The following is an 11,886-nucleotide window of genomic DNA, read 5'->3' on the forward strand; positions in this document are numbered from 1 at the left end:
TTATGACAAGCTAGATTATAGAAGAATATGCACCCATTAAATCAGAGTACTTACGGAAAAAATTTCTATTAAGTGAAAAAAGCATTCCAAAATGGCATACAGCATGAGCTCTATTTTTATTTTTGAAATATATTTATGCAGAGAAATACAAAGAAAGAAGGTATACAAAATGTTAATATTAAAAAAAAATAATAAGGCTGGGCACAGTGGCTCACACCTGTAATCCCACACTTTTGGAGGCCAAGGCAGGTGGATTGCTTTGAGCCCAGGAGTTCAAGACCAGCCTGGGCAACATGGCGAAACCCCAGCTCTATAAAAAAATTAAAACAATTAGCCAGGCGTGGCAGCACACATGCGTAGTGCCAGCAGCTCAGGAGGCTGTGGTGGGAGGATTGCTTGAGCCCAGGATATTGAGGTTGCACTGCAATGTGATTGTGCCACTGTTACTCCATCCTGGGCGACACAGCAGGATCTCTTTAAAAAAAAAAAATCAGTTTTTGCTATTGGCCTACTCAGAATATTCCAGCACTTAATTTCACTATTACCATCTATTCTACTAGTCATTCTCAACTAATGAACATCCAAATTCTCTGCTAATTAAGTGCTTTTAAAAGTCACTTTTGGGTGAGATGTTCAAATGAAGCCCTGGGTGAGAGTGCCCTCTGGTGGTTTCCAATAATGCTTGAACAGTAACTGTGCAGTGAGTTTTTCATGAAGCTAAATATATTTAATTTAAAGAAGCATCCCATTTTACGAATTTTAAAATGTCTGCAAAACAGAAATAAGTAGATCTTTCATAAAATGTTAGTGATGGTGGATAACAGGTTCTTATCCCTGGGGGGCGGGGGAGGAACAGAGGGCAGGTGATGCTGGTGATGGAATATGTGCTAATTTAGCAAAATTAAAAATCAGCAAACCATGAAAAGCAAAATCCCAGAAAGCACAGTGTTAATCTATACTTCCAGTACAATAAAGTCAAAGTTAATTCTCCAAAGCATTGACACATAAGCATGTGGATTTAGGTGTCTTGGGTAAATCCCTAATTTAGTAGAGCTTTCTACTTGGAAGAGAAGAAAATCTTCGTCATTATGTTTTGATTTGTTTTTCACTTCTTTCTACATTTATAACATAGCTAAAAATTTGTAGGATTCTGGATATAAGTCAACCTGAAAGAAAACCAAACATTTTTCAAGAATACACCATCGATAAAGCTGGTAAATATTTCTGATTTATCAAGTTCAATCAAACTTGTTTTTTTAATCTTTCCAAATGAAATTTATATTAATGGAAAAAGTAAACCACTTAAAAATATTTCCTTTGGGTAACAGAGGGTCAACATTATTATTTCCTTTACTCTCTCCTAGTCACTATTCCTCACACTTCACTGGCCACTTGAAACTTCAACTAGAGTTCCTTTATTAAAAGAACTAGATCAAACAATAGACTGAATGAGAAATTATTTTTCACATCAATTTTACAAATACTGTATCACAAACATTCTACAGTACAAATTTAAATAAAGCAAGCTTTCTACCTTATTAAAAGATTCTTCACCTCCTAAATAGAAACTGAAGGGGAAGCAATGCTATTAAGGATCACATATAAGCTAATAGAGGCAGCAGAATTATCTATTAACATTCTCATAACACCAGTCTAGTGACCTTAATGTTTTAATCACAGAGCTGCAGCTGTTTGCATGTGTTCTAAAGCTAGCATAATCTTTAAGACAGCCAGGAAAAAAAACCCTCAAAACAAATTACATAATATTCTATCTAGAAAAATTTCCAGGAAAGCGCATTCTTGGGTGAAAGAAAACCACCCCTTGTCATTGTGATGCACTGAAAAAAAGCTTCGGAGCCTGATAGTTTGGCTCCTGGCTCTCCCACTTTTTTGGTAGGGTTCAAGTCACTGTAAAATGTAATTATACTCCTTCAAAGGATTATTTTGAGAATTTAATAAGAATGGATGGAAGGGGCCTAGCAGATAGTAAAACCTGATTAAAATATCACTAATTTAATTATTTCCTAGAAGATAACTGAAACATTACAATATTTATTTTCTTGGTAGACCGTATGAGTTTATTCTCAAAGGCAATTTAAAAATCTCCTTCATGAAAGCTATGTACCTTTTTATTAATCATATTTACCCTACTAACAATGTTTTGCTGATGATTAAAAATACTTAAATCACAGTAGACACCGAAAAAGAGATGTTTCTCAACTTATGGTAGAGTTACATCCCAATAAACCTACTATCAGCTGAAAATACTGTAAATTGAAAATGCTAGCCTGTCTTAAATATGCTCAGAACACTTACAGTAGCCTACAGTTGAGCAAAATTATCTAACACAAAGCCCGTTTTATAATAAAGTGTTGAATTTCTGATGTAATTTATTGATATTCTACTGAATATGTATGGCTTTGGCACTATGGAAAAGTCCTAAATTGGAGACTGTACATAAATGAAAGACTAAAATCGAAAAAGAAAAAAAAGAAAATAGGTTTCTCTAAATAAGAATGTCAAATCCAGAACTACTTTATATAAAAGTACACATTCTAATATATGAAAAGATATTTTATCATTATTACTTTACTGTATATTAGTGAATACACCAGACTACATTTTCTCAAATGGCAAATGAGGCACATTTCTCTTTGATTCCCCCAGGAACCTCAGCATCATCTGTCTTTTGGAGGATTCAGATTCGTACGACGTCTGTGATACCTTGAAAAGAAGAAAATACTTGGAATAAGACGATTTTAATAAAAATAATTCCTGATAAAAATCTAACTTCCATGATTATTTTGCTATTGGAACTATTTTTTAAAAATCAATGAAACTATGTATCAGGCATTTCTTAATAATAAGCCACATTCTCCCATTGTGAAAATTTGTTTTCCTTTTTTTATGTAATCATTTTTTTTTTTTTTCTAGAGACTGGGTCTTGCTTTATTGCCCAGGTTGAAGTGCAGAGGTTATTCATAAGTTCAACAATAGGGTACTATAGCCTCAAACTCCTGGCACAAGGGCTCCTCCTACCTTACCCTGCCTAGTAGCTGGGACTACAGGCACACCACCACATGTGGCTAAGTTGTTGACTATTAATTATATTAAGCATTTGAAACAGTTTTCTTTCATATCTTGAGGATAATTACAACATGGTAACCTAGATGACTGATTTTGAATTAAAAACTAATGGTTTTTTGTCTTAGTAGTAAAGCAATATCACATCTGGTGAGATTTAGGCTTTTCTAAAACATAAAAGAAACATCACATTGTGAACACGAATGTGTTCTGTTAAAGTTTTATTTACAAGGGGCTATTTTCCTCTAAATGGAGGTCTTTAAAATGCAAAATCATGTTTTAATATAAAATAAGATATAACTAGTAATATGTTTGTGGAAAAATGTATGATGTCATGAAAAATGGAGGAATTGCAAATCAGAACAGGGAGGAACCTTTTACTTGTTTTTGAGATCACAAACATGTTAAAAATCATAATGCCCAATCCAAGCCCAGGTGTGGTGAAATTAGCACTATCAGACCCGACTGGTTAAAAGTACAAACTTTTACTTCAAAATACTTTTGAAAAGCAATATGATAAGATGTATCAAAAAATATTCATAACTTTTGACCTAGTAATTCCTCTTCTAGCACTCTGTCCCAAAGGAATATAGAAAAAGTAGTTAAAATATTCAGGAAGAACACAGGAGCAAATTTACATATACAGTATGATTATAACCATATAAAAATAAGCAAACTAACAAAACTTACGTATAGATATAGAGAAATGAAATGCATTGTTAGCAGTGATAGTTTTTGAGTGATTTCACCATGGAGAATTTTTTGTTTTGCTCCTCTGCATTTCCTTATTTTCTTCACTGATTTAAGAAAAATGTCTGCATAGAGTACATGTGCTTTTGTGATGAGTTATCTTCAAAAATTTCCTTCTGGTCAGATTTTGGAAGTTGGTCACAAGTTAATTTTTGTTTTCAATTTTTTGCTAATGTGGAAATTCAGTTTTATACTATAAATGGTAAGACATGTACCCTACGATCTTTAGTTGTTGTGATTAAGATAGCTAAAGCATTTTTTTGCTTCAGGTTTCATAAAGGCAACTTCCTGACACACTTATTTTTTTTCTGGAAAATTTGCAAAATACAAGAACTAAATTGAAAAGAATGAATTACATCTGTATATATCAACATGGAACAGTAAGTTGTCAAAAAATACACACAGTAAAATACCATTTGCATAAACATTTCTACATGTACTTATGTTGGCATAGAGAAAATTCTGCTTTTTTTCTAAAAGGTTCCATTGACATACCAGATAATCAAGGTTGTACTAGCGAAATAGCGTCTCTGAAAGGCATTCTCTCAAAGCAAGGAGAATGATCATTGGGAATAGCGAGCGGTTCTAGAAGGGGTTTGGGAAGTCAATAACCTCTTGAAATTATTTGTAAAAATTGTGAATATGTGTTTTTCTGGGCAGTGGATTGAAAACTTTTATTAGACTCTCAATGAAGTCTGAGACTTTCAAAATGCTAAGAACCATCCATTAAAAATGTCATTCAGCATACACTGTTCAACTGTATTTACTACTCAAAACTGAAAATGTTTGAGACTCTGATAGCCCTAAACTGAACAAAGTCAAGTTCTAAAATATGCTCAACAAATGTCAAATGGCATTTACAGATTTCTTATCATGCATGAATTTTAGTGTACACTACAATCACTAGCCAAAAGCAAGCACCTTAATTTTAGGATGACCTTATTCTATCATCCAGACTGGGAACCTTGCAGGCACTATTAATAATTAATACACAAGTTAAATTGAGATTGCTCCTGGCAAACCAAGTTATATTGTTACACTTCTTAAATTACACAATAACTCGGTGACATCTGGAACACTGGTCCACAGCTCTTAACCCAGAAAACTTTACCTCCTGGTTCATACTAAGCTAGGTAATCAAATCTGTTTCCTACTGATGGAAGTAGCTAATTTTTGTTGTCTCCATGGGAAAATATTAAAGTCGTTTCTTAAATGAAGTAGTACTATTATTCATGCGTTTGTAAGATTGCCCTATATTTCAGAAATTTAGAATTATTTTCTCCTTCCTTCATGCCCGTCTGCCTCCCTCCCTCCCTACACCCCCTTTCTTTTTCTCTCCTCCTTTCTTTCCTAGAGTCAGGGTCTTGCTCTGACACCCAGGATGGAGTGTAATGACACAATTATAGCTCATTGCACCCTCAAACTCCTGGGCTCAAGTGATCCTCCCACCTCAGTCTTCTCAGTAGGTAGGACTACAGGCATGCACCACCATGCCCAACTAATTTTTTAAAATTGTGGGGACCGGGCACAGTGGCTCATCCCTGTAATTCCAGCACTCTGGTAGGTCAAGGAGGGCAGATCAGTTGAGTCCAGGAGTTCGAGACCAGCCTGGGCAACATAGCGAAACCCCATCTCTACAAAAAATTTAAAAAGTAGCCAGGCATGGTGGTATGCATCTGTAGTCCCAGCTACTCAGGAGGCTGAGGCAGGAGAATCTCTTGAATCCAGGAAGCAGAGGTCATAGTGCGCTGAGATCAGGCCACTGCATTCCAGTCTGGGTGACAGGGCACGACCCTGTCTCAAAAAACAAAACAAAACAAAAAAACAGGTATTACGAGAATCAGAATCATTTATCCATTTTAAAATGTGTGAGCACCTACTATGTGTAGATCCTAATCATTCTGTAGTACACAAAACAAGATAAAAATCCCGACTTTCATGGATCTTACGTTCCAATACAGGAGATAGGAAAATAAGATAAACAAACTGGTCAGGGAAGGCTTCATTGAGTAAAACCCTGAAGGAAGTAAGAGAGCTAGCTTTACTGATACTGCGAGGAAGAGTGTTCTATGCAGACAAACAGCAAGAATAAAGGCCTTGAGGTGGAAGGAAGGGCATGTTCAAAAGCAAAAACGAGGCCATCTAGCCAGAATACATGAACAAGGAAAAGACAGTAGGGCATGAGAGCAGAAAGGTAATGCAGGACCAAATCATGTAGGTAGTTGTAGGCCTAGAGTATTTGAGTGAGATAGGAAGCTGTTTGAGGATTTCCTTTTTTTTTTTTTTTGGAGACGGAGGCTTGCTCTGTCACCCAGACTGCCATGCAGTGGCGCAATCTCAGCTCACTGCAAGCTCTGCCTCCTGGGTTCACGCCATTCTCTTGCCTCAGCCTCCTGAGTGGCTGGGACTACAGGCGCCCGCCACCATGCCTGGCTAATTTTTTTTGTATTTTTAGTAGAGACGGGGTTTCACCGTGTTAGCCAGGATGGTCTTGATCTCCTGACTTCGTGATCTGCCCGCCTCTGCCTCCCAAAGTGCTGGGATTACAGGCGTGAGCCACCGCGCCCAGCCTGTTTGAGGATTTTCAACAGAAAAATTACAAGAACCAAGGGAAGTATTAACATGGTTACTCTGGCTACTATGCTACAAACAGACTGCAGCAAAGCAAAGGAAGCAGCTGGGAGACCAGTTAGAAAATTATTTTAACAAAACAGGCAAGAAGGGTGATTTGGACTAGGATAGTGGCAGAGGGAATGGTGATAAGTAGTCACATCTGGATACATTTTAGAGATAGAGCTAACAAGATTTGCTAACAGACCAGATGTTGGGTATGAGGTAGAGAGAGCAGTCAAGAGTGGTACCAAGGTTTTGGCCCAAGCAGCTAGAAGAACAGAACTGGCATTAACTGAGAGAGCAGGCTGTAGGAAAAGCTGGTTTGTGGAGGACCATCAGAAGCGCAGTTAGACACATACCAAGTTAAGGATACCTACTACACATGTCAAGTAGGCAATAGGATATATAAGCCTAGAGGTCAAGGGACAGGTCTTGACCACAGATGGATTTGGAAGCCATCATCACACAGATGGCATTTAATGCCATGGGACTGGATGAGATTCCTGTCCTAGAGAATGGAAGAGAAAAGTGGAGAGGTCCAAGGACTGATTCTTGGGGCACTCCAAAATCTAGAGACAAGGGAGATGAAAAGGAAGCACCAAGATAAATCAAGATAGTATATTAACTTTAGATATATAAAAAGAATTTCAACAGTTACTAAGGTCGAATTAATGAGAAAAGTAACAGACACATCATCAGGAACTCTATAGAGATACGGGGTTCCCCAGAGAAACTCCGACCAGCCTGTGTACTGGGAAAATGGGGTAGAGCCTCGGGAAGTTCGTGCTGTTTGCAGGAAAAAGGAGCCTGGCCTCTCATGATCTGGTGTGGTAACCTGGGGATTCAATCTGTGAGATGTAGGCCTGTTAACAGGAACCTCTCTCGCTTTGCTGAGTTTTTTCCTTTTCACCTGATAAACCGTGTCCTTCCTCACCCTTCAAATTGTCTGCGAGCATAATTTTTTGTGGTTGTGTGTCTTTAGCTGACCTAAGAAAAAAGTCCTGCAACAATAATATTGCTTAAATGATGTGTTCTAGGAAGATTATATTAGAAGGAATACTTCGTGACTTGATTTTTTTTCATGCCAACTAAGGAAGACTAAAGACTCAACCTCCTAAGTAGCTGGGACTACAGAAGCATACTACCATAGCTGGCTGATTTTTTTTGTTGTTGTTTGCATTTTCTGGAGAGATGGGGTTTGCCATGTTGCCCATGCTGGTCTCCAACTGCTGGGCTCAAGCAATCTGTCCACCTCAGCCTCCCAAAGTGCTGGGATTACAAGCGTGTAATCCTGGCCCACAGATTTAATAGTAAACACTTCAGATTTTCAGACATGAGATAATCTAATCAACGATACTTATTAGCCACTGGCCTATTCAGCATTGATTCTTCAGTCATACAACTTACACTCCCAGTTCACCCACCTTGGGTGAGGCCAGTAATTAGACTCAGGTAGTTTCAAGACTGAATGAAGTGGGGCAACATCTTCGGATCATTAAGGATCTGCTGACCTTGATTAAGAATCTGATAATGAGGAACATCTTAAGCCACCTGTGACCTACCTGGATAAAATGGAACTGGATAAACCCATATAACCTGGTAGCTGAACTCTGGAAATAAAACTTCCAAGAATCACTGGGAAATTTACCAGTGTATCCTCAAAACTACCATAAAGTACCATTTCAAAGAGGAACTAAACACCTTAAAGAAGCTGTGAAGATAATTAGGTGAGATAGTATTCCATCAGATAACAATTTAGTACCCATACATTGTATTAAGGATACTGTGTTAGAATTCTTGTGGCAAATTACAAAACAAATGTTTGGGTTTTATTTTGTTTGTTTGTTTGTTTTTTTGACACAGAGTCTTACTCTGTCACCCAGGCTGGTTGCACAATCTCAGCTAACTGCAACCACCACCTCCTGAGTTCAAACAATTCTCCTGCCTCAGCCTCCTGAGTAACTGGGATTACAGGCATCCACAATCATACTCAGCTAATTTTTGTATTTTTAGTAGAGACAGGGTTTTGCCATGTTGGCCAGGCTGGTCTCGAACTCCTGATCTCAAGTGATCCACCCACCTCGGCCTCCCAAAGTGCTGGGATTACAGGCATGAGCTACCACGCCCAACCACATCCTTGACAAAGAGAAAATAATCCAGAGAAGAAGATTTAACCACAAAAAGTCACCTAAAAATGTAAATATAACATTAACAGATACCTAATAATCTATAATTATATATAGTTGTGCTAAGAGGGACAGTAGACATTCAAAGTGAATATAAAGAAGTAAAATGTCATGAAGAAAGTAAGCTAAGAGCAAATAGCAGAGGAAGAGTAAAAGTGCTGAAAACTGAGGGATAAAGCATTTTAAATAGCTTGATGTTGAAATGAGATGGGGCACTGAGGTCAGATTAGCTGAGAAAAAAAAAAAAAGGGCAAGCCCCAACTATAAGCTGCCAATAAGAAATCCACTTTAAAAATAAAGACAACCAGGTTAAAAGTAATACAGAAATGACAAAGGTGACATTACAACCAATCCCAGAGAAATACAACAGATTCTCACAGACTATTATTTTTTTGGGGGGAGGGAGGGGGCAGGGACAGAGTTTTGCTCTTGTCCCCCAGGCTGGAGTGCAATGGCGCACAATCTAGGCTCACTGTAACCTCTGTCTCCCAGGTTCAAGAGATTCCTCAGAGACTATTATTACAAACACTTCCAAGCACACAAACTAGAAAATCTAGAGGCAATGGATAAATTCCTGAAAACGTACAACCTCCCATGATTGAATCAGGAAGAAACTGAAACCCTGAACAGATGAATAATGAGTTCTGAAACTGAATCAGTAATATAAAACCAACAACCAAAAAAAGCTCTGGACCAGATAGATTCACAGCTGAATCCTACCAGATGTGCAAAGAGCCAGTACCAATCCTACTGAAACTATTCCCCCCAACAACAACAACAAAAAATCGAGGAGGAAGGACTCCTCCCCAACTAATTCTACAAAAACGGCATCATCCTGATACCCAAATCTGACAGAGACATAACAAAAAAACAAAACTATGGGCCAATATCCTGATAAACACGGACGCTAAAATCCTCAACAAAATACGAGCAAACCAAATCTAGCAGCACATCAAAAAATTAATTCACCATGATCAAGCAAGCTTTCTGCCTGGGATGCAAGGCTGATTCAACATATGCAAATAAATAAATGTGATTCATCATATAAACAGAATTAAAAACAAAAAAAAGATCATTTAAATAAACACAGAAAAAAACTTTCAGTAAAATCCAACATCCCTTCATGATGAAAATCCTCAGTAAACTAGGCATTGAGGGAACATACTTCAGAACAATAAGAGCCATTTATGACAAACCCACAGCCAACATACTGAACAAGCAAAAGCTGAGAGCATTTCCTTTAATAACAGAAACAAGACAAGGATGCCCACTCTCACTACTCCTATTCAACATAGTACTGGGGAAGTCCTAGCCAGAGCAATCAGGCAAGAAAAAAAAAAGAAAAGGCATCCATTCAGGAAAAGAAAAAGTCAAATAATCTCTCTTCGCTGATAAAACGATTCAATGCCTAGAAAACCCTAAAGATTCAGCCAAAAGGCTCCTAGACCTGATAAACAACTTCAGTAAAGTTTCAGGATACAAAATCAATGTACAAAAATCAGTAGTATTCCTATATACCAATAATGTTCAAGCTGAGAGCCTGAAGTCTACAATTACAGTTGCAGATTTCAACATTCCTCTCACAATAATTGATTAAATAAAAAATGAGTAAGGATAAAGAAAACAAACAACACTATCAACACAATCCCATTTACAACAGCCACAAGAAAATGTAAAATGCCTAGGAATACATCTAACCAAGGAGGTGAAAAGGCTCTACAACAACTACAAAGCACTGCTGAAAGAAATCACAGGAGACGGCCGGACGCTGTGGCTCACGCCTGTAATCCCAGCACTTTGGGAGGCCGAGGCGGGCAGATCATGAGGTCAGGATTTCAAGACCAGCCTGGCCAACATAGTGAAACCCCATCTTTACTAAAAATACAAAAATTAGCTAGGTGTGGTGGCATGCGCCTGTAATCCCAGCTACTCTGGAGGCTGAGGCAGGAGAATCGCTTGAACTCGGGCGGCAGAGGTTGTAGTGAGCAGAGACCATGACATTGCACTCCAGCCTGGGTGACAGAGTAAGACTCCATCTCAAAAATCAATCAATCAATCAATCAATCACAGATGACACAAATGGACAAACATTCCATGCTCATGGGTTGGAAAAACCAATATTGTTAAAATGTCTATACTGCCCAAAGCAACCTACAGATTCAATGCTATTCCTATCAGACTACCAACACCATTTCACAGAATTAGAAAAAAACTATTCTAGGCCGGGCACTGTGGCTCACACCTGTAATCCCAGCACTTTGAGAGGCTGAGACAGGTGGATCACCTGAGGTCAGGAGTTTGAGAGCAGCCTGGCCAAATGGTGAAACCCTGTATCTATTAATAATGCAAAACTTAGCCAGGTGTGGTGGCACATGCCTGTAATCCCAGCTACCCAGAAGGTTGAGGCGGGAGAATTGCTTGAACCCAGGATGCAAAGGCTGCAGTAAGCCAAGATCATGCCATTGCGTTCCAGTCTGGGCAACAAGAGTGAAATTCTGTCTCCAAAAAAAAAGGAAAAAATTATTCTAAAATTCATATGGAACCAAAAAAGAGTCCAAATAGCCAAAGCAATTCTAAGCAAAAAGAAAGAAGCCAGAGACATCACATTACTTGACTTCAAACTATACTACAAGGCTACAGTAATCAAAACAGCATGGTAGTGATAAAAAAGAGACACAGAGATAAATGGAACAAAATAATAACCCCAAAAATAAAGCCATACACCTACAACCAAGTGATCTTTGACAAATGGTGCCAGGATAACTGGCTAACCATATACAAAATAATGAAACTGGACCCTTACCTACCATCATATATAAAAAACAACTGAAGACAGATTAAAGACTTAAATAGAAGACCTCAAGCTACAAAAATCCTAGAAGAAAACCTAGGAAATATTATTCTGCTTACATTTTTCTTTTCTTTCAAAGAAAGAAACATAAGCTACCTTCAAAGAAACACCATGCTGGACATTGGTCTTGGTAAAGAATTTATGACTAAGTACTCAAAAGCGATTGCAAAAAAACACAAAACTGACAAGTGGGACTTAATTAAAACAAAGAGTTTGCCAAGCACAGTGGCTCACACTTGTAATCCCAACACTTTGGGAGGCCAAGGCGGGTGGATCACCCGAGGTCAGGAGTTCGAGAGCAGCCTGACTAACATGGAGAAACCCCGTCTCTACTAAAAATACAAAATTAGTTGGGCATGGTGGTGCATGCTTGTAATCCCAGCTACTCGGGAGGCTGAGGCA

At 38.2% G+C, this 11,886-nt stretch overlaps 1 protein-coding gene across 5 annotated transcripts in view; it reads right to left on the bottom strand.

Annotated features, from left to right (window-relative positions):
* Positions 1–1,212: 1,212 nt before the first annotated feature.
* Positions 1,213–11,886, bottom strand: part of MRPL42 (mitochondrial ribosomal protein L42) — a 37,032-nt gene continuing 26,358 nt past the window's right edge. For 3 of the 5 annotated variants that reach the window (XM_011993168.1, XM_011993172.1, XM_011993170.1), the window contains one exon: positions 1,213–2,724. In XM_011993168.1, coding sequence (XP_011848558.1) covers positions 2,679–2,724 — 46 coding nt within the window. In that variant the 3' untranslated portion in view covers positions 1,213–2,678. The remainder of the gene's footprint in view (positions 2,725–11,886) is intronic. The other 2 variants (XM_011993171.1, XM_011993169.1) reach the window with 2 other exon arrangements.

Source organism: Mandrillus leucophaeus, unplaced genomic scaffold, assembly GCF_000951045.1.
Source record: "Mandrillus leucophaeus isolate KB7577 unplaced genomic scaffold, Mleu.le_1.0 Scaffold427, whole genome shotgun sequence".
Classification (NCBI taxonomy): Eukaryota; Metazoa; Chordata; class Mammalia; order Primates; family Cercopithecidae; genus Mandrillus; species Mandrillus leucophaeus.